The sequence below is a fragment of the Aristolochia californica genome, unplaced genomic scaffold, assembly GCF_029961685.1.
Source record: "Aristolochia californica isolate CCGP_79_NKW_82.1479 unplaced genomic scaffold, dmAriCali1.0.hap1 SCAF_14, whole genome shotgun sequence".
Classification (NCBI taxonomy): Eukaryota; Viridiplantae; Streptophyta; class Magnoliopsida; order Piperales; family Aristolochiaceae; genus Aristolochia; species Aristolochia californica.
This window is the reverse complement of record NW_027181815.1, coordinates 5,601,521-5,624,163: the sequence shown is the minus strand read 5'-3', so window position 1 is coordinate 5,624,163 and position 22,643 is coordinate 5,601,521. Positions and strand designations below refer to the sequence as shown.

At 40.7% G+C, this 22,643-nt stretch overlaps 1 protein-coding gene across 1 annotated transcript; it reads right to left on the bottom strand.

Annotated features, from left to right (window-relative positions):
• Window positions 1-601: 601 nt before the first annotated feature.
• LOC137949503 (dnaJ homolog subfamily C GRV2) lies at window positions 602-22,259 on the bottom strand. The gene is made up of 22 exons (XM_068795557.1): window positions 21,058-22,259; window positions 20,075-20,308; window positions 19,806-19,893; window positions 16,392-16,600; window positions 15,425-15,526; window positions 15,257-15,319; window positions 12,926-15,145; window positions 12,436-12,798; window positions 12,113-12,253; window positions 10,906-11,298; window positions 10,326-10,820; window positions 9,695-9,918; window positions 9,247-9,591; window positions 8,635-8,932; window positions 4,964-5,419; window positions 4,528-4,873; window positions 3,874-4,217; window positions 2,868-3,332; window positions 2,468-2,592; window positions 1,242-1,365; window positions 1,098-1,166; window positions 602-1,010 (listed from the first exon to the last, which is right to left on the bottom strand). Exons 1-22 carry the CDS (start codon window positions 21,514-21,516, stop codon window positions 798-800), a joined length of 7,776 nt encoding a protein of 2,591 aa, XP_068651658.1. The 5' UTR covers window positions 21,517-22,259; the 3' UTR covers window positions 602-797.
• Window positions 22,260-22,643: the final 384 nt, after the last annotated feature.

Below are 22,643 nucleotides of genomic sequence, written 5' to 3'. Positions count from 1 at the left end.
GAAAAGACACATTCTCTAAATGAATTAATAAAACTACTAATAGAGGTTTAAATTCTTCAACTGAGTTTGTAAATTCGCTAATAGAGATTTAAATTTCTGACAGCGAATTGACAAATTTCATAGCAGTTCTACTAGTAGAAACACGCAAACGAATTCTACCAGATTTTTTTGCTGGGAGAACTTCTTCCACCAAATTTTGAACTTCTGCCAACCAAAAAAAATTCACTGGCAAAAGTCTATTTTTAAGTATGCATATATATAAAATTCAAATCCGGTTGCATTAGAAATTAGAATCCTCAAACAGACTGACCAAGTTGATTCGTTCATCAGATAAACTCCTGGTTTCACCCTTTTAAACATTAGAAGTATGAGGGCTTAAATGGTTATTGAGCAAAACCGCTTGGCATAACTCTATAGAAGATCACAATTCATCCTGGGGCATCTCAAGGTTAGTTTAATCAGAAAATGGCTCACCCAAAATATCAGACAAAACAGTATCACGCGGGGGAAACATTTGTGAAGCATTTCAAATTCTGAAAATCCCAAGAGGAACAAATTGCACGAATGTACAGGTATTCAGCCAAAACACCTCACCATATGGTTAAACTGGGAAAAGATACAAGAATGCCTCATAATGGTGATACTCTATATACACAAAAAAGAATCATTCAGTTTCTCTTTCTTACTTCTATGTGAGCTTATAAGAAGAATTAAGAAAAATAAAATGAGAAAAAAGAAAGGATGAAGGGAATGTACACGATGTATTATACACTCATATTATGTAAAAGAGAAGTGCTTCAGTCGTTTTCGTCCAGCTGCTTGATGGTTGGATTAGAAGGGGATGAAGCAGGCAGCTTTCCAAGAGCAGGCTGTGGAGGTGGTGCAGCAATTGCATACGCAGGCCTTGAAGAAGAAGAATTCTCAATGAGCCCAGCAACTCCTGCTGCAGCGTATTGTGCATTTGAAGGAAGGAAAAGGTCGTGTTTCTGGTCTTTGTAAGCACTCCAGACCTGACACACATGTTTTGGGGTCATATATGTCAAGAACTAATCGCTCCTCAAAAAGTCCAGAAAAGTGGAAAAAAATAGTAAACGTACCTCTGATGCGTTCAGTATTTCACGAACTTTTGTACAGTGGGCACCCTCAGTTGCAAGTGCGTGTAAGACCTGGGATCAATGGGTTTCAGAAAAAAAGGCTTTTTCTCCTAAACTGTATACGAATTCACAAGGGTCAAGTCAAACCTCTATTGCAAGCACTCGTCCCACAGAAGCTTCAGATTCGTTCCATTTCATTTGGGCACAGAGTCCATTTCTTCCACCAGCTCTCCAATCAAGGAGGCCAAGAAGTACTTCGACAAGGCCAACCCTACATTCATGTATAGTAGATTAGGAAAAGTTGCAAAAGGACTTCAACAATTGGTTCATGAGGACAAGTACATAGTAAAATATAGAAAGGTTAAATCCTTAGCTCTGTTTTGTCATATTGCCAGTCTAGGAAGGGAAAGATTAAGGGTTAATGGTTATCCACACTCGCAACTTGCAAAACTCAAAAGCACTCCCACAAGTAAAGATTCTTAACTGGAATTACTCAGACTGCATCATATTCCAGATCTTGAGCTAAGATTTTTTTTCATTAGCTACGAGAAAGTCTTTTCCATTTTTTTTTTTATCTTTGTGTGTTGCAACTTTTGTTTGTCTTGCTATCTAAAGTATAGATAGCGGAGTGAACAATAAGAACAAAGATGATTAAACCAGCAACCTAGAAACTTTTAACATAATGGGGGATAAGAGAAGCTGACTATATTATCTGCATCTGGAAAACATTAGGCAGGAATGGCATCAGGAAATTGCCAAATGTTTCAAGACAAAAGAGAAACATAGTTGGTTTCCTTCTGAACATATATAGATAAGAGAGAGAGAGAGAGAGAAGAAAGTGCAATAGAAGGAAACTGAAATCTAAGCCATCTGATATGATCTAATGCCTAAATGGCAGCTATTCTAGAGCCCGTATTCCTTTGTAAACATGAGTTAACAAAATTTATAGATTTTTAAAAGATATACCCTGTCACTTAACCAGTGTTTGATAATCAAACTGGATACCAACCAAAAGGATGGAATTCCATACTAGTCCATCGAAACCACAGGCTCCGCTCTAACCAACCAATCTAATAAATAACAAAGTGGATACCAAAAAGCATAACCGAAACAGAAAAGCATCCTTGATCTTTATTTTGAATAATTAAATCCACTGAAAAAACCTCCAATTTCACATCGTTACCATTTTTTTATTTTTTGTCAGAGCATAAAATGAAGCAGCAGTCCAGACAAACTAATTCCCAATTACTTCAAGCAACTCAGATTCAGAACAAACAGGGAAGTGCCAAACCTTGCTCAAGTATCTCTGTTTCCACTTTCAGACCATACAATGACTATAATTCAGAAAGCTTTTTATTAAATGATATACTTACTTAAGTCCTTGTGCAACTAGTGCATCCCTAGCTCGATTTCCAGCAACAACCACACGTTTTAGCGTCTCCAAGGCCAGTATGCTCCCACCTTGCCATCCAATTGCTTTCATCAGCAAGGGGACAACCTGCAAACATAGAGAAGTAACGTCTTAAATAGGATAGCACATATAATTAAAAATAATATAACAAAAATAAAAAGGATAAAAACAAAAAGTGATGTTCACTGTCATGAATGAAATTTTGAGTGAAGTTCAAATTCAAGTTAAAATCCTGATGCCTTCTGTACCAATACTCTTCTGCAGTTAATTAAACACATAATTCCCATGACTTCATAAGGAAATACACAGACTTCTTTTAGAACTATGAAAAAATTCAAATAAGAAAAGTGATAATGAATTACCTGTGGAGTTCCTACACTGGTTGCTGCCATTGCTTCAGCACAGGTTGTACTAGCTGCAAGTTGATGCAAGACCCTCAAACAACTAAGCCGCACTCGCTCTTGAGGGGTCTGCAAATTAGGCTGCCCATCCTCTGTCCCATAGAACTCATCAGAATGGTTATGACCATTTTTATCCTCTCCAGCTGCCATGGTTTCTCGCCTGCCTTCATATGCCATTGCTGTAACAAGTTTGGGAACATAACCCAGGTATCCAACATGATCAGCAAGTGCCGGATGAACACGTAATAATGAAACTAAGGCAGCCGACAACAGCAAAGGGAGTTCCACATCAATAGCATGTGTTCCATAGTGGGTAGCAGCAATAGAAGATACATATTGATCCAGCAAGCCTTCCAAAAATCTCTTTGGATTTCTAAGGGGGAACTTCGGATCTTTCAGGAACAACCTTACATAAATGCCACCAACCTATATAACAAAGTTAGTGAAATAGTTAAAAAATGCCTCCTAGATCAAAGAAAATAAAGTAATTTCTGTTTCTCATTCGCTATTAGTTTCTAAGAGGCAGTATAGATACCATACAATTTCTTGTTTAAGTAGTAGTAAGTTGTAACAAGTGAAAGTGAACTTGTCACACTGGGACGCAGTCTGGGCTTTCACGAATAACAATTGACCAAAATATATGTTGTAAAAAATCAAGATAAAATTTCCAAGTCCTTTCTTTTTTACATGTTAATTACACAAGCACATTACACCCAATAGCCCAGGTAGGGCTTGAATTTTTACATGTAAAACATTTGGTTGTTGACCTGGGTAGGCCTGTTCATTAGGATTGTCAAAACATGGATATAACCGGTAGAAAGAGACAAGCTCTTGTTACTAATTTAATTACTTCAAAAGATCCAGGATCAGGCTTGAGTTTTTCAATCAAACCAGGCTCCTCTCAAGGACCTGGCATGAAATCAATGCATTTACAACTCTTAAGTCCTTTTACGTAAAAGAGTCATACCTGGGGTTCATCACGCATTTCCTGCTGGCCAGAAGCCTGCTCAGGTACATCCCAATCAATCTCACGACCTTTCATTTGCTCACGATAGAGGTCAGATGCCATTGTTGATATCTGGGCAGAGAGGGAAGTAGCCATTGCAGGGGTCCACACAAGCTCTGGTGTTTCAGTTGTCTGGTCAAGAGCAGCAACCACCACCTCACCAGGACCATCTCTAATAGCTGATACTAAACCATCAGGAAAAAATCTTGCTAGTGTTATTGACACACGAGGACCATGCATTGGCTGCCCAACAAGCTTTCCCAACAAAGAAGCAGCAGCTGCTCGTTGTTGAACAGGGATTTCTTCTGCAAAGGATCATTTTTGTATTAGTAAGTTAACAAATCCAATAGTAGAAATATACATCCATGTTCTACACTATCAATGAATTAACGAACACCCAATGACTATTTACATCACCATAACACATGTATCTCATATTCAGTATTCAAAGGCCAAACATTCCAAGAACAATCCCTTCTAATATTTAAAGAAAGCATTATCTGTGATGGGGAATACTTCCTCTATTTAATTTTTGAAGGTGCATCCATCAATTGAATTGGTCTTATTTGTAGAGCTGAAGCTCCTAAATATCAAAGAATAGGTTTGAAGCACTACCTTCCAAAGGTAAGAGAATTTCCAGAATGTACACAACTCCACCATGCTTGGCAGCAGCCCATGCAAGCTCAGGGGTACTCGCCAAGGCATAAAGGACATGGAGAACCCCCTCCCGACAAGTGGGAGAAGAGTGCAGCATTTGTAGCAAGAGTACAAGACTTGTCCTGTCAGCAACCATGGCCTCCAAGCACGGAGCATATGCGGTCAATAGTGAAAGCACTTGAAGACAAAGCTGGGGAATTTTGCTGTCCGATGGAACAGGTACCGAAAAGCATTCAAAAAGAGGAATTAATTGTTCTTTCGTCGAAAAAATGGATGCGAGGCTGGGATTGCTTGTCAGTAAATTCTGAAACAACAAAAACACAAGTACCTCACAATATTAAATAAATATTTCATACTAAACCAGGATAGGAAAGGGTATGATCAAGTGATTTACCTGAAGAGAAGTCAATCCAATCTGCAGATTCTTAATTAACATTGACCCTCCTTTGCTAACTTCCGTGTTCCCAGAGATTGGTGGGGTATCAAGAACCTGTTCTTCAGATTTAGGCCCATCCATTGCACCATTTTGGGCCTCAGAAGATCCACCAAGTGAATGGTTAAGTTCAGACTGCTCTAGCACATCAGAACTTGTTGCACCATTACTATGCACTAACTGTGATATAAAATCCAATAGAGCAACACAGAAAACTTCTGGTTCGCTTATCTCAAAGTCAGGTTGATCATTGTAAACCCTCAAATAAACATTGCCTACATGAAGTTCTTTGGACAGTGCTTGGTATTTAAAAGAATGTGAAGCCTTCAAGTCATATGAGCCATCAGGGCCTTGGCTTGCTCGCTGTTGATCCACAAATTTCAGCAGTTCTGCTCGTGTTGATGAATTCCAAATAATCTGCAATTATAAATTTAGTAAATAAGTGATACACATGATTGAGTTAAAGAAAAAAGTAGTTTCGCTTCATTTGAAAAAAAAAATAGAGAACTGGCAGGCCAGTAGTCATTTAGAGAATAATTTCCACCAAATGGCGACTTCTTCCGACAATCTTGGGACGTGATCAGAGAGGATGTACATAATTTTGTAAACAACTTTCATCAAGTTGGTCTCACATATAAATCGGTCGGTGCCTCCTTCATTGCCCTTATCCCCAAAAAATCCTCCTCTGTCTCAACCAAAGATTATAGACCCATAAGCCTCATCTCAAGCTCTTACAAAATCATTGCCCGTCTCTTAGCCAAGCGCTTCAAATCAGTACTTCCTAAAATCATTAGTCCTTGCCAAAGTGGTTTTATTGCTGGTAGAAACATCCTGGACTCATCAATGGCCGCCCATGAAATCCACCATTCTTTTAAAAAATAAAAAAAGCCCAGAGTAGTTATTAAGATTGATTTTGAAAAAGCCTTTGATAGAGTCAACTGGAAGTTAGTAGATCACATCCTTGACAAAATGGGTTTCTCCACTCGTTGAAAATTTTGGATGAGAAGTTGTATATCAAATGAGTCCTACTCTGTTCTAGTTAATGGTAAGCCTTGTGGTTACTTTAAGGGCTCCAGGGGAATCAGACAGGGTGACCCTCTTTCTCCCTTTCTGTTCACCCTCATTGGAGAACATTTGGCTGCCATGGTTCGTCTAGCAAAAATATCTGGTTGGCTTAAACCCATCTCTGCTGATCTTGTCCTAGATGTCAGTCTCCTCCAATATGCGGATGATACTATCCTCTTCTGTGATGGTTCCCTTCCCCAAATTCATAACTTGAGCGCCCTTCTGAGTTTGTTCGAACTTTCTTCAAGGCAAAAAACTAGCTGGGAAAAATCTTCTATCTTTGGATACAACATTGACTTTGGGTGACTTAGTTCGATGGCAAACTATTTGGGCTGCAACAAAGAACAGTCTATTGGATCGTATTTGGGGCTACCTCTGACCCCCCCACCTACCCTCTAAAGCTTCCTGGCACCCTGTCATTGAACGCCTAGAGGGGAGACTTGTCACTTGGCGTGGGAGATTTTCATCTAAGGCAGGTAAGTTAGTTCTAATCAAATCATGCCTACAGGGAATCCCCACTTATTTTCTATCTATGTTCCCCTATCCTGCATCCATCAAAAACAGAATTGACACTCTTAAATGGCGCTTCCTTTGGGGAGGCCCAAATGGCGAAAAGAAGTATCATTTAGTCAAATGGGTTCCGTATGTAAACCAAAAATTTTGGGTGGTTTGGGAATCCAGAACATCAAAGACACTAACTCGGCTCTACTACTTAAATGGATATGGAAATTTAATATGTACCCAAATTTGATTTGGAGAGGCTTTGTAGCAGAAAAGGCTAATATTCAATCTGGTTGGTGGACTGAAGGGGGGAGGCTCTACTCCCTCTCGCCTGTTTGGAAGAAAATTGTTCGGCTTCTCCCAAAATTCAAAGAAGCTACTAAATGTTATCTTGGTAATGGTAGATCAACCAAATTCTGGACCAACTGGTGGACTGGACAATCTCCTATTCGCGCCAGTTTTCCAGAAATCTACAACCTTGCCGGCAACTCGGAAGCTCTCATTTCTGATCTTCAATCTGATAATGGGGATTGGAATTTAGGCCTCAGAAGACATCTCTCTGACCCAAAAGCTCTCCATGCGTCAGATCTCCTCAATCTCCTCCCAACCAGGAAACCGAATAACTCAGGTGACACTCTCATCTGGTCCCCATGTCCGAAAGGTTCCTTCTCCACATCCTCCGCTAATAAATTTCTCAGCCATCCATCCCCAAATCTTCCAAAGCACCCTGTTGCCTATGTTTGGGACCTCATTGCCCCTACTCGAGCCAAATTCTTCATATGGTCTGCTTATAAAAACAAAATCCTTACATCAGACTCCTTAATTCGTAGGGGTACCTCTATCATAGATCCTCTTCGTCCTTTCTGCAGACTCATCCCAGAAACTGCGACCCATGTTCTCCTCACTTGCCAGTTCGCCTACCAAGTCTGGTCGTCCCTCTTAAACAAAATTGGTCTCTAATACTGCTCGCCTGGGAACCACATTGACACCCTTTTGTCACTCATTAACTCAAACCTATCAAAGCTAGGAAAAATGCTTATCTCTTGCTGCGTGGGGCATACTATCTGGGCTCTCTGGAAGGAGAGAAATAAGAGGAAATTCAATCTCAAAACCTCCTCTGTTGAAGCTATGACTGAGCAAATCTCTAATCAAATTTCGGTTTGGTTATTAAATAAAAAAGAATTCAGCAATTTGGGTGGATCAAACTTCAGAAATAACTGGAAATCTATTGCTGGCCTATCTCTTCCCCCTCGCCCTCCAACTATGGCACTTTGGACCCCTCCTCCCCCTGGATTTTTGAAGCTCAATTTTGATGGAAGTGCCCTTGGCTACCCAGGCCCAGCTGGGTTTGGTGGTGTCATCCAAGATGAAAAAGGTAATCTCCTCTTCTCCAATGCTGGCCCCCTTGGCATCTCAGATTCTACTTCAGCAGAGCTTTCGGGTCTCCTACATGGGCTCCAAGTCTTCTCTAGCAACCTCTCCGGTCCCCTTTGCATTGAAGGAGACTCTACAGTGGTCGTCAACTGGTGTGCCAACCATGGCCACCCCCCATGGCGTCACTGGGATATATTCAATGACATATGTAATTTATTTTCCCCTTTAAATTGTAAGTGGAGCCATATTCCCCGATCTGCCAACCACTTGGCAAATACCCAAGCTAAAGCGGGTATTTCTCTCCAACATTTTGTTGTGGAGTCATACCCCGGCAGTAGGTTTGTATTCTTCTCTTGGTATTTAATATATTCACCTATTCATAAAAAATAAAAATAAAAGTGGCATTGCTCTCTAAAATGCTTAAGTGTGTATATGAGGGCAACACAAGTAACTCCCTATAAGCACTTGAACCCTAGTAACTTTGAAGATTTTAAAGAAAACAAAAAAACAGCTCCAAAGGTAGATGTTAAATTAACACTATTCAGTGGAAAATAATCAGAAAATTAAGGATAAAACCACGTCACATGATGTAAACCGGCATAAAGAATATTTTAATCATATGTACTTTTCATATGTATGGTAGCTTTCTTTATTTTTCACAGTAAATAAGGAGAAGAAAATGGAGAATTTACCTCTGGAGACTCAAGATTGGTATTCAGGTTCAGTAGTAGATCTTTTGGAACATCTTGCTTCAGCAAGCTTGCAACTTTTGGCGTAAACAAGGCTCGGAGAGCATTTGTAGCACCTTCATGGTATGGTGTAGAGACGCCATCTGCAGAAATCCCACTAATCCTTGAAAGGGCCTGAGATGCACGAACGGCATGCAAGTTTTTAGCAATTTGTACACTTTCACCAACCCCATGTGCTTCAGTTGTCACATCTGCTTCATCAGCAGTGGAGTCATACTGAAGTAACAGCGGTAAAAGATACCTGCAATGATAGTGCAGCTAATAAGTATCAAGCTTCAAAAGTACCAGAAAAAAGATAAAGTTATATAAAATCAGAGAATCATAAGAGATGATGCAAATCTATGACAAGCAAATGAGTTAATAAAGAATATCCAGATCCATAAACTTCTCACCAATTATCTAGAGAAACTATTGGACCAATACGGCATTAAATTAAAAAAGCATACAAACCACAAAAACAAACAAGCAGGTGCACCATCTATGAGAAAGTTCAGTACAAAACTGATTATAACTCCTTTAGAAGATAAAGACAGACTACCACCAATCAGAACATACCACAGTATTCCAGCCTTCAACAAAGCATCTTGAAATTCAGCTGAGACACAAACATGAGCAGCTGTTTGTAGAGAAGCATCAACGGCTGCGGGCACGAGTTCTAGCTCTGTACACTGCACAATGTCATCGACTAGGCCCCCAAACTTTAGCATCTCCTTTCTTGCACTCTCAAATTGACTCAAAACAGCAAAAGTGCGCATCACATTTGTAACTATTACAGCTGCCGGCTCAGTTGCTGGAGTAGTCGGTTGAACTACACACATGCAGCGAGAAAGAATAGTTGCCAGTAGTGGGATTCCTTCATCTCTTACAAGCTCTTCCCCATTCAGTGAAGAAGCTGCACACCTGATATAAATTTAAATCCCAACATTAGTTTACTCCATTTGACAAAAGAGAACTGCTGCAACCACTAATATACCCTAGCATGCAAAGCAATAAAAATATTTACGTCAGCCAAGTCAGCTCTGAGGCTGCAACAAGGAGTGGTACTCTATCAGAAGAAAGAAAATTGTTGTCGTCCTTGTCTACGGTAATGGCATTGAGCAACATTGGATAACCAGCATATTTAAAGGGTTCCAGGACATCCCCATATCGCCTGTACAAAATACATTGTCCTTTCAAGAGAAGTAACAATCTCCAAAGCTGTGGACCTTGCAATCCTTGCATAGTAGCCTGGATCAGAAAAGAAAGATTCAGCAAATGCATGGAAAGAACGATAAGGAATATTTCTTTCAAGAGTGACATAAACACATTATAACATCTTGCAAACTAATTTCTGAGACAAACCTGCATCATTCCTGTTTCAGTAAACTCGGCAAAAGGTTTTTTCATCATCCCCTCCACTAAACATAACATACACTTGCATATTGTATGCATGTATAGACATTAGTACTTAAATTTGCTTTGCACATATTTATGAGTTTATAAAGTGAGTCAGATACTTCATGTTTATCAATGATATGTACATGACCACACAACTTTTACCTTATCCAGAAAGATTTTGGGGTTAAGAATCAAACCTGTGGAACAGACATCTTGAAAAACTCATAAATTTGACATACACAGAAACTAATTACTACCTGCAAGCGCTCATAAGCCTTCTGCACAGCAACAAATTTTTCCCTCCCTTCAGGATTCTTGTCAGGATGGAATCTCATTGCAAGTTTTCTATACTGCCGTTTCAGCTTTTCCTCATCAATATTCACTACCTGCTTGGGTGTGTCAGATGCCCCTTCATCACTCTCAATAGTTTGCCTGCTATCAATACCCTCACAGGTTACATCTTGAAGAGATATCTCCAATATTTTGCAAGCTTCTTCCTCAGAAAGGTCCATTGGCCGTCTAGTCAACTCTTCACGCCACATTGCAAGCAATGACTGCAAGAATTCCACATGCTCAACAATAGGCCAATTTGGAAAGCGAATCTCATCACATAAGTTCCTTAGGTAATATCGGTGACACCACATTTCATCTCTTAGCTCAGGATATGTGACTGGAGGCATAGGAGCATAATCATACAACGAATGACAATGTTGTGACAACTTCTGTGGAAAATCGCCAAGATGTTGTAGAACCTTATAGATCAAAACAGAAGAAGAAAATGAGTGCTTTCTGGGTTTGACCTTATAAATAAAAAGAAAGATTAAACTCATGAAGCACCTGACGAATTAAATGTTCTGCTCGCATCTTATGTGTCCATATGATCTCTGGAGTATCAGAATCAGAGACCATTGCTGCTGAAAATGCGGCAGGACCACTACGCTCCAGCACGTATAAAAGGGACTCAGGCAGAAGCCCCCCTAGCACACTACGCTTAGCCAAGGGCAACGAGGAAGACAAAGCAGCTTCTTCACCACCATGGAATGCTTGATGCACGTGTGTAACAGAAAAGAGTTGTGCAATTGAGAGGAGGTTAGATCCAGGATATGCCAGGGTAAAGTAGAAAGCACCTGTGCTGTATAGTCGTATCATAGCCTTGGGGTTTCTCGTCACAATAGCCTTTAGCAACACAGCAGCACCCTCAACAATGCTAGGCTCGCCAGTAAGCATAGCCTACATGTTTGTTGTTCAGCAATGAAGAAATAAAGCAATGAAAAGTTGCATATAGAGTTGCTTCTTTAGATACGATAACAGGGCAATGATAGGATTGGTTCAACAGTAACATTTAGAGTACAGTTAAGAATCAGATAAGAAAAATAAGCTGTTTCTACCTTGAATGGTAACAACAAGAATACTAGGATTTGATTATTGCTGTCTGAAGCACAAAGTAAATTTATGTCCACAATTATTAGAAGAAAAGAAAGTTAAATTTTCTTAAGGAATAAAAAATTCAATTACAGCACTGAGATGCTTCTCACCATATGAAGATGATCATCACATACACCACCAAACACTTCAGATGTGAATCATTGGGTCTGGTTTCCATGTATGGTCACACCAATCACCAAACAAAACTTTGTGTGGATATACTACCAATTCTACTGCTAGTTAATAATAATTAGAATAAAGACCATCGTCAACATCCTTATTGGAAGCTTTTTTCCAGCTATTGAAATTCTCCTTCATTATCCCTTTCATATGCTGCTTGGCCTCCTTTCAAGTGTTCTTCCTCCCATCAATGTCCTTTTCAGGCTTCCTCTATTCTTCCTTGTCTCTCAATCGAAATAGACAATACTCTCCTAGTAGTGTACTACAGGGTCTTCTTTATTAATAATAATAACAGTATGGGCACTCTTTTAGCATATGTAGCACATTGATCAAGAAAATAAGACAACATTTACACAGCACATCAGAGCAAAAGAGTAATTTTTGTGGGAATGACTGAATTCAGTCAGGCACACATCAAACAAGAGAACTGCAAACTCACCTGTGCAACATGTGGAAGACAGCGTGGACTTGATAAAATCCATTTCACTCTTGGAGTCGGAGTCACTATCTCTCCAGCATCATCAAGATCAGAATGTGCAGATACCATACTATGTAAGATAGACAATGCTGCCTCTCCGACCTGAATTGCAGAAAATATTAAATAAGACAAAGCAAAAGGGAAACTCTGATTTTGAATTTTTACATTTTAATGTTGATTACACCCACATGCACAGTACACTCAAAACCACTGGTAAGACTTGAAGTCAAGACCTCATAATGCCCCTCCCTTCATAGGATTCATTTCAAATACTTCCACGATACCTGAGTTGGATTGAGAACAGGAACACGAGTTGTAAGTGCCCAACGCAGTTCACGGATGTCACGCAACTTCTTCCAATCCAGCATCCCTGAGGCCCAGCATTTAGTTGTCCAGTCAATAGCTTTTTTTGACCAAAATCTTCTGATAGCATCCTTTTCCAATGGTCCCACTTGTGCGCCTTCCTTATCGATGATCGTCCATTCCTTCAGCGGTTCCATGAAAGCAGTGGCCGCTATTAAGTTGGATTGCAATGGAATGGAAGTCCTTTCAGAAGCTTCATGGGCCACAGTCAAAAGATCTACAGCTAATACACATCCACCAACCAAGACACAGACCTCCACATTTGGCAGAACTTTCATTAGAACCTACAGGCAACAAAATCAGTAGATACTTAATACACACATATTCTATTCATGAAGTGGACATGCATTCACATCTAAGGAAACCTCATGGCAGACAGCATTTACAAAAAATTTGCCGCAGTAGACCTACCTTCAAAAGAAGAAGTAACCTGTGCCTCAGAGCTCGATCACCAGTCCTATCTAACAAAACAGTGATGTGAGCAGTACCCTCAAAATGCCCTACAGTCTTATAATGCTGCTCATACACGATTGCCATTGCCCTTGCACAAAGCTCCCTGACAGAAGATCCCCCACCACCTCCAAACCCATCAAGCCTTCCCATATCACACCAATCATCAGACGACCCCAGTTCATCAGGAACAGCACCATCCACAGTAAGCCCTATGTCAGCATCACAAAGGAATCGGTGATATAATGCTCTAAAGAATGCCACTGGATCTCGTAGAGGAAAATCCTGTGCTCTGCCACTTGTCCCACTTTCAAGCAACAAACGTAGATAATATTGACCCACACAAACTTCTTTGGATAAACTGGCATAGCTAACTGAAAACTCGGAATAGTTCCATGATATCTGAGTTACACTTTCTTTACCATCCCCAGCTTCTCCTAAAGTTCCACCAGGCACAATATCTTCAGTACGTGCTTTTTCAACATCTAGTTTATGAACCTCGGCTTGCAGAGCCTCTCTCAGCTCTTGCCTTGTACGCTCATTCCATATGAGGTCAGCACGGTTATGATCGAGACCAAAAGCTCGCCAAAACTCTGGCCAGTTGCAGAGTAATCTACCAGACCCCACAGGTGTGTTCTCCATAACAACTTGGGCAGGGGCAGGGGCATCCAAATTAGAGGAACCAATCTCAGGTTCAGCTGAATCTGCAGTATTTGCATCTGAAGGCTGTGAAGTGCCAGGGAAATCCACAGCTGCAGCAACTTCATTGATGCCTGCAGAAGAGGGGTCACATGCCATGTTCCTGCCAGGACTGACAGAAGATTGTGCTGTGGGTCCAAATTTTGGATCGATGGTGGAACTCAGGTAATTTTCTATGCCTTTAGAAGCACCAGCACCTGTCTGCTTTGCAAACTCCCCATATTCAGCATTACTAACAATAGGTAAACCATGTTCTTGTGATGGTATGCCTCTCATATTACGACCTTTCCGCTGCTGAAGTATGCGTCTCTGTCTCCTCCTCCTCAGAGGTACCACTTCATTTTGTGCTTCTTCAGCAGAAGTCCCATCAGTTCGTGTGTGTAAGTAAGCAACAAGACCGGGTGGAAGAACTCTTGACAGCAGATCAAGAGCTGGCTGGTAAGAATCTGCCCAAAGAGCAACAAGTTGTCTACTAACATCACGTCTCTCCCCTGGAGGAAGAAAGAAAGCATGCAACAGGTGCCTCAAAAGAGCCCCATCTCGCAAAGCAGCATCCCGCATGAACTCTGCTGCAATTGCATCTTCCTCTGCTATAGTGCGCATTATTACAGCCACGGTCTCTCTCACACTTTCTGCAGGATGCCCAAACAATGCAAACAGACGACGACGCAGACCAGCCACTTGACGCAATAACTCAACAAAGGTAGCATACTGGGTCGTCTCACCATGAGGTTCACAAAGCATGGTTTCAAGAATTTCCACAACAGACATGGACAATAACGGTGAGACAGACATGGGTTTCAATCTGTTGACAAGGATTGTAACATAAATCTGATTAGCAAATAAAACAGACTTAGTATGCATGAATGTTGCATGACGCTCTCCTTTGGAATCCATTAATATATTTGACTCGCCTGGCCCACCACCGATAAGTACAGCAACAAGACCCGCTGCTTCAGCTGCAACCCCCTCTGAACCATTTCTCAGAAGCCCCATTATTCTCCCTACTGCAGCAGGAAAGGACATCACATGCGAAGCTGCACTTCGTGAAGCAAGTAACCTACGTAGGCAAGCAATGAATCCCATAACTGTTGCAGCCGCTTTAGGAGAGGGGGGTGGTAGGGGAGGAGATTCTGGAGGAAGGTTTGGGGTTGCTGGAAGCATGGTGATTAAAGCCATCAAGACCACCTCAGGAACTTCAATATTGGGAGGAATTCCACTATATGGTATGCAAGCATTAAATTCTCTTATTCTACGCCATAATTTGGCTCGTGATCCTGGAATTGAACCGCCTTCAGCTACAGCATCTTTGGCATATGCACCTAGATGTTTCAGATGCATAGATGCAGTCTCCACATCTGCAACAGGTTGTTGCTGTCCAGCAGGATATTGTCGGAGTTGTAAATGAACTCTTCCACATGGAGGATCAATACGGTGGCCGGGCATTGTCAATCTTGGCAATACAGGAACAGGACACTGTCCCTACAGAAGTTAAACCAAAGGTGCATCAGCTCCATCTATTGTAAATAAATCTGCAGTGTTTTAATCATTCCAACAAGAAATTAGTCATTCACATTGAACACATCTACCTACTTCCGTTTGCAAAACATCACGAACTGCAGCAAGTAAACTGTCACGTGAGGTGCTTGTATAAACCTGAAGTTTAAATGAAAGAAACCATTTAGAGAGAAGTCACAGCAAATGACACTTATTGGACAATATCCACCGCAAGCAATTAAAAATAAAAGGTGAACAACTCACATGAATAGGACAACCATCATTGAACTCTATTGCAAACATCTGAGGCTCTTCAGCAAACCGAACAAGAGCACTCACCGCAGATAAGGGACGAACAATGACAGCCTGAAAAATCCACAATAAATCCAAGTCAGACCTTTTAAAGAGAATCTACAAAGTACAGTGCTAATTATCCAAAACCAGGCTTAGTTTAACAACGACCGCTAACATAGCAAGTAGGAGACTAGAGAAACAGGTAGTGGACCAAGACAGATAGACAAAAAGGCAGTAATAAGAGAGAGTGAAAACAAGGCGATCAAGCAGTTGATAACTAAATTACTCCTAATGACATCCAAACTAAGAGCACCATGCAAAAGCTCAAGAACAATCATGAAAAATCACTATTATAAAGGTAAGAGAAAAGTGATCGCACTAAAGAATGCCAACACCCACAATCAGAAAAAAGGCAAGGAAAACATGATCAAACAAAAGAATGTCAACACACATGTTTGAAACAATAATAACAATAAAAAATGTGAACAACCACACTGCACAGTCTTCACTGTTGTAGTAGTCAAGATATGCTGGTTTTCATTTCAGATATACAGAACATGGGATGAGTCAAACAAAAGAACAGATAAATTTTCAATCAACATACAGCTTGCAAAGGATATCAGAATTGTATATAATGACACTAACACTCAACTAGTGCTTCAACATACCTCTTTCGATGGATAAACAATACCAACAAACTTAATATTGAATGAACATCCATCAGTCCAAAATCTGCCCCAAAAAATAAATTCAAGACACCAGAAGGGGATAAAAGGTGGTCCTTATTGACTCTGAACGTAAGGAGACAGTTGAAAAACAAAAGGCCATCTTAGTCACTCAAACAGACCCAACATCAACATTGCAAATATATTGCATCAAAAATAAATTTGCACAACGATCAGAGGTTCCAGAAACCACCTTTAAAACCTGCACGTACCTCATAGTTCTCTGGGCGCCTTTCAGCAATTGAAACCTTAGTTAGGATTAGTTGACGAGATACTGCATCACCTTGCTCACCAAGACCTCCCTTAGGTCCAATACCCAAACCTAGTCCAAATATATTAGCAGTTCCATGAGCAGCTGATCGCAACCTTGTCACAGACCATCCACCAAAAGGGGTTTCTTCTGCACCAACTGCCTCCTTCGCTGCACATGAAACATTTGAAGAGACAAATAAACTAAACTAAAACATGACAGGCACTTTTAATCTTCAACAATACAAGGAACAGACTAGACAAAACAAAATGATGGAGATATAATCATCTACCACAACACGATCAATAAAACAAATTCATTGCAAGGCATAAAAAGAAAAGCAGACAATTTAAAGTACCCTTTTGCAGATGTCAATGCCTAAGTTGAGCCTGTTCCTTAAAATGACTAGCCAAAGCTGGCCACCAAACAGAAACCAACCTGGACTTAAACAGAGAACATACTAAAGGTCCACATAACAGAACTAGAACTGAACTTTTATTTTCTATGATACCATATTGAAGTTGGGCCAATATAATTGCCCAAAAAAAAAAAAAAGGTGGACTGGACCTTTAGCTCAATGGCAATTGGGGGTTTCTACTGTGAGGTCTAGGTTATAAGGGATTCGACATTCAAAAAAATAAAATAATAATAATAATTAATAATACTTTAAATAAATAAATTTAAAAAATTGCAAAGAAACTAGCCAAAGTCACAAGGTTTTTACCTAACTTATAATGTTGGACTACCCAAAACAGTTGTAGGACATTCACCCACCAACCACCATCTCATGCCTATACAACCAGACACCTATGGACTGCAAAAAGGTGAGTCTTTTTACACGCAAACAACTAATGATTCAGATTAATTGCCTTAAAGTACCAGATAATGGGTCTACTAAGTACCAGAGGAACTGCACTGCCCCTGCATGTGCGATTTCTTTTCTTTTTTATTATGTTCAGCCTTCTTCTTTTTTAATGCTTAGCATAGACAATGGACCTACACAGTACCTAAATATTGGCCTTCTTAACAACATGCAGCCATACTCAGTTGTATGCAAGCCTCTCTCCCATCATCTTACCTTGGCTTGCCTCCTCTCATCAGTTATTCCTCCAAGGGTCCTCCAAACCCTATCATCCAGCACTTCAAAAAGCAACTGTCAACTTAGAAGAAAACTTCCATTATCTTGCTGGCCACATAACCATTACTAAACCTACACTTGTGGGCCTTCCCTCTTACTATCCCTCCCTTCTCTGTTTCCGAGCCAGCTCTGCGAATCACATAGAGGCTACTGAGAGGAATTTTCTCTGAAGGGACACCTCATCTGATTTCAAATACCACCTGGTGAACTATAAGTAAGTTTGCTTGCCAAACCACCACATGGCGGATCTTCGCTTTCAGCGTTTTCAACCTTACCGGGAGAGACCAGCCAAGGTTGGGGTTATTTGGGAGTGGTTGCCATCAACTGGCGAGGTTAGCAACAAAGCACCGATCAAGCAGCCAAGAGTTCTCGAAACAGAAGGGAGAGCGGCCCCATGAGGAGGGTGAGTGTTTATTTGAATCGGCCAGTGGTCCGAGCAAGCTCGGTTGAGGTCTTGCCCAATGGTATTCCCATACAAGTGGAGTCAGTCAGGATTTGCAAGGAATCTGTCAAGTATGGAGAGAATTGGGGGGCCAGTTTTGACCAGGTGAACTCTTTACCAAACAAAGAGATTTCCAAAAGATTGAGGCAACCGATGAGGTTAGTGAAAACCAGCGTGGTGGAAATGAATTTTTTGGATGGAGGAGATTTTTCACAACAAAGGTGAATGGCATTAAAAGTCCACGACAAGGAGCTAGGGAAGGTTCCAGAGTTGGACAAGGTGTAGAAGTTCATCCCAGAATTTGACGCGGTCATGATGGCGAGTGGGGCCGTAGATGCCCGCGAGGGCCCAAAAATGTCCCAACGAACGGTCCCGGAACTGGATTCCAATGGAATACGTGGCCGGGGTAGCGAAAATGGCTTCAACGCTATTTGGGTTCCAAATTATGAGGATGCCGCCGGCATGGCCAATGGCATTAACCGTGGCACACTCTAGGTCCGGGGAGTACCAAAGCTCACGAATTATAGAGTTGTCAAGAGATCGAAGCTTAGTTTCTTGAAATATTACAACTGACGCTTTACATTCAAGAAGGATAGCTTTGACAGTGGCTTGCTTTGAGCGCGACCCGATTCCCCTAATATTCCAAGAGAGAATTATCATATTAGGGGGACCAGGGGGATTGGTTCAGGCTCTTCTCCGTTGTTCAACCGGCCATTGTAGACTGTGTCAAATTCCACGGCGAGTTCCATCATCTTCTCCCATTCATGAGGGGATATATGTGCCTTCTAGGCTGGAGGGCCTCAATGAAGCACCGGGAACGCTGACTGGGGACAGGGTTGGGCGCCCAAGGGCAGGCCCGATTTGGGAGTTGTTGGAAAGGTTGGTGGATTCACAGGATTCGGCTAGGGCATCTTTCTGGGCTCAGGTTTTATTTCGCCAACAGAAGTAAGTATATTTGATCGGGGTAGTGGTAGATTGGTTGAAGGATTCAGCATCGAAGAGTTCGGGTTGGAGTTGTGCACTAGGTAAAATATATTAATGGTATTTGTGTTATTTTTAAAATTAAATCCAAAATTAGGCATAATGCCATCATTTTCATATTCTTGCGAATTGTGTTATTTGTGTCTTTTTTTTGGAATCCATAAAACTTGAAGCCAAATTTCAAGCAAAAAAATTGTATATACATTCATACCAACAGGAAAAAGTAGTCATACTTCATAACTACAACTTATTTTGACCTAAACTCAGTTGAATAAATAATTGTTTATTAGCAAGTGTAACAGTTACTAAAGAGTCCTACGTTTAAAACAGCTGCCAGTTATTTGGGTGCAAAAGTTCCACTTTGTTGAAGCAATTTAAGCAAGCCATGACTTAGTCAAAGTTCCAAATATGGCTTGTGCACAAAAGATGCTGCATGTAGAATAACCATAAATGTTAATCTGAAGTTTGTCATTGAATATCATTTTTTAATATATCTATCTTGTACTAGTAGTTTTGCAATCATTTCAGCTTTGACAAAACTGCAACCATCAAAAAATATTTTTGATCAGAGAAAAGAGGGACTTCACTCAACAAAGCCATAAAAAAGAAAAAGATTCGAGGTCAAGACTTAAGAAATTAGTCTTGACATGCATCACACCATAAAAAAGAAATAATAAATTATCAATGACAGGTAGAAATACTAAAACAATGACCAATATATTGATGAACACATGAAATTCAGACTAACATGAAGTCTGAAGATTTACTTGCAAGGAAAAAACCAAAAAAAAAAAAAAGAAAGAAATTTTGCCTACCTCTTTTCTTGATAAATTCTGTTGTACTCATTGATTGGGAAGCATCCACAGATAGTGACAAACCAACCATAGATTTGGCAGTTTTAGTCTGCCAAGGAAGATCAACAGGACACAACAAGAACAAAGTCAAATCCAAATGAACCAATGCAAGCAAAAGTAGATTTTCCATTCTTTAAAATTCTCAAGCTTTTCAGGAAATATCTCTTAAAAACCACCATCCAAATTAGACAAGAGAAATGTTAGAACTAAAGAAGCAGTTCATATTGTACCAAAGTAGCTATGATTGCAGAGTTTGTGGTTCCTGGGCCAGCAAGAAAAGCTTTAGATTTCCTTCCATATAATGGACAAAGGACGAAACCTCCACCTTCAATGCTTTTCTTCCCATAATTGTCAGAAAGAACTATAACAGCAGGGGAGTCCATATCTCTAAAATCCAAACACCAGCGCAAATCTCCAGAGTGTCCATCCATGAGTTCAACACCAACAGCAGTAACTTTTAGTTTCTGAAAAAGATACATCAATAATGTAGTCAACACAACCAACTAACATACAGACCAACATACACTTAATCTCCAAACCTGATAGGGAGTTTTTTCCCCATATCCCTAGCGTAGGAGTACCACATATAAATACAGAATGACAACAAACTAATTAGCTTTATTCGGAAGCTCAGGGCAAGTAAGGAGCTTTTTTTTTAGAACGTTGATTACACACATGCACATACATCTAAACCCACGGTGAGACTTGAACCCAAAATCTCTTATGAGAAACCCACCCAACCCCCGGTGTGACTGTTGAAGCAAATGCCCAAGCCATTCTTTAATTACGCCAAAATCATCCAACCTGCTGTTGAGGAAGTTAAGTAACAATATGCAACTAATTTAACACAGTAACAATAAAGAGCTCAAACAATCCCCACACTCCAGACTCATTTTTTTAGTTTGTTCAGCAACGGAATTATTCAAAGAGTTTGAGTGGTAACAGATCACTACACTAACAACACAAGACAAGCACTTTGTCTCACATAGGTTATTTTCATGGCGGAGATATTATGGTATTCAAGACAGTTTCATCCTTCATACACTAAGTTTGCTGAAAGAATACAGAGGTAGGATGCTCTTACAGAGACTCTGGGACACCGCTAATGTTAAATCTAAAAGGTTCATAACAGAGAAAATTGGTGACAAAGAAGAACAAAGACCCATCAGTAAAGTTATTTGGGCAGGCATATATCCGCCAGTAGGTAACTTACAAAAGTGACCCACTCTGAAGTCCTCCTCCTCAGATGCAGTACATGATATTCCGCAATAACTCCAATTTTACTCCGTCTCAGCCGATGCAATTCTGTCAAAATGCTTGCCCTGAACCTTGACGAAAATTTAATGCCCTTAAACTTGCCACGCCCATCTGTGCGAACACTTAAACTGAATTCCTGTGAATTCTCATCCCGCCCCAAAATGGGAGCCGCACCTTCGTAATCATTAGCTACGTCATATGAGTTGGTGGTGGAGAGAGTAGATGGATCCAAAGTGATTATTGCAACATTAGAAATACAAAGAATTCTTTTGTAACGACCACGCCAAGAATGCTTCACAACCATGTACCTCGCCAAGTACTCGAGTTCTTCGGCTGCCACAGGAGCTGAAGAAGGCTCACCTGTCGGTGGCTGATTATCGGGCACAGAAGAAGCATGACGACTTACAAAATCCATCTGAGGGAGAAATTCAAGATAGTGAGTCTGACGTGCATTAGGGCGGAGGAAGAACCAGAGTCCCAAGCCTGCCTTGGCGGCTGGTGGGCTTTGGCGAGACTGATTCGCCCCCAGTGCTTACAATTGAGATGGATATCCTGATACTCGTCAGCCCTCTGTCCAAAGCAACACGAGAAAACACCACGGCTTAATGGAAAAGGGCACCAGTCTTTCCCCAAATAAAGAAAAACTTCCTTGCAACTTCATCAACCACTTATTAACGACTTATATACCGTCAAAGAATTCCCACTGTACTAAATCCAATTCCAATAAAATGGAAAAACAGACAATAATGTCCCACAACGATTATCCCAAGAATCCTTCAGCTCATTCTGGCATATTCAACGCCACGTATACCTTTAGGGTTCTCCACGCCTCACTGATTCAGATCGAAGCATCAAAAGATCCAAATAAAATCAAGACTTAAATCCAAGGACTCCAAACTACTCAACTTCTCCCAGAAAATGGGTTTCCCGCAATCTTTCTACCAACCGAATTAATTCAATTGACGAGAATTCCGATCAAAAACTCCGAAATGTTAAAGGCAGTCGCTGTTCATTTACCGACAAGAAAAGGCGATGGAATTTCGATGATCGGTAAAAATAACAAATAAAACAAACAAACCAAGGGAGCTGCGGAGGTGAAGAGAAGAAAAATGGAAGCTGAGAAAGAGTGAGGGACCGGAATGCAGCCAGCGAGGGAGAGCCGGTCTTCTCGTTATGACTAGTGAACACTCTGTCAGAAGTTTTCTGGCCCGAAAATAGACTCTTTATGAAAAGATTTGATGAACATGTCGGTTTCTTTTTTTAAGACAAGGGCCCGCTCTATAATGGGCCATTAGAGCCCACTCAAACGGCGATTGAGATGGCCTGGCGGTTAGTAAGGCCTCATGATGAGTGCTGTGTGGAGTCATCGACCCAGACTTATGACTGATGAACCCACTCGGACACTGAAGACCCTGGTTGAGTTATCCAAATCGGATCAGGAATTGTAAATCGAGTTGCCGAAGTCAGGTCGAGTTAGGGGCGACTGAGCCAAAAAAGAAAATAGTCAGAAATGATCTCATCCATCTTAATTTTCTGAGTTTT

Excerpts from the sequence above, each read along its gene's own strand:
- LOC137949503 (XM_068795557.1), bottom strand. The coding sequence starts at position 21,516 with ATGGATTTTGTAAGTCGTCATGCTTCTTCTGTGCCCGATAATCAGCCA. Across the intron at positions 9,919-10,325 it reads AGGCTTATGAGCGCTTGCAG|GCTACTATGCAAGGATTGCA; the intron begins GTAGTAATTAGT and ends TTTCTGATCCAG. Across the intron at positions 4,874-4,963 it reads TTGGATTGACTTCTCTTCAG|AATTTACTGACAAGCAATCC; the intron begins GTAAATCACTTG and ends TTGTTGTTTCAG.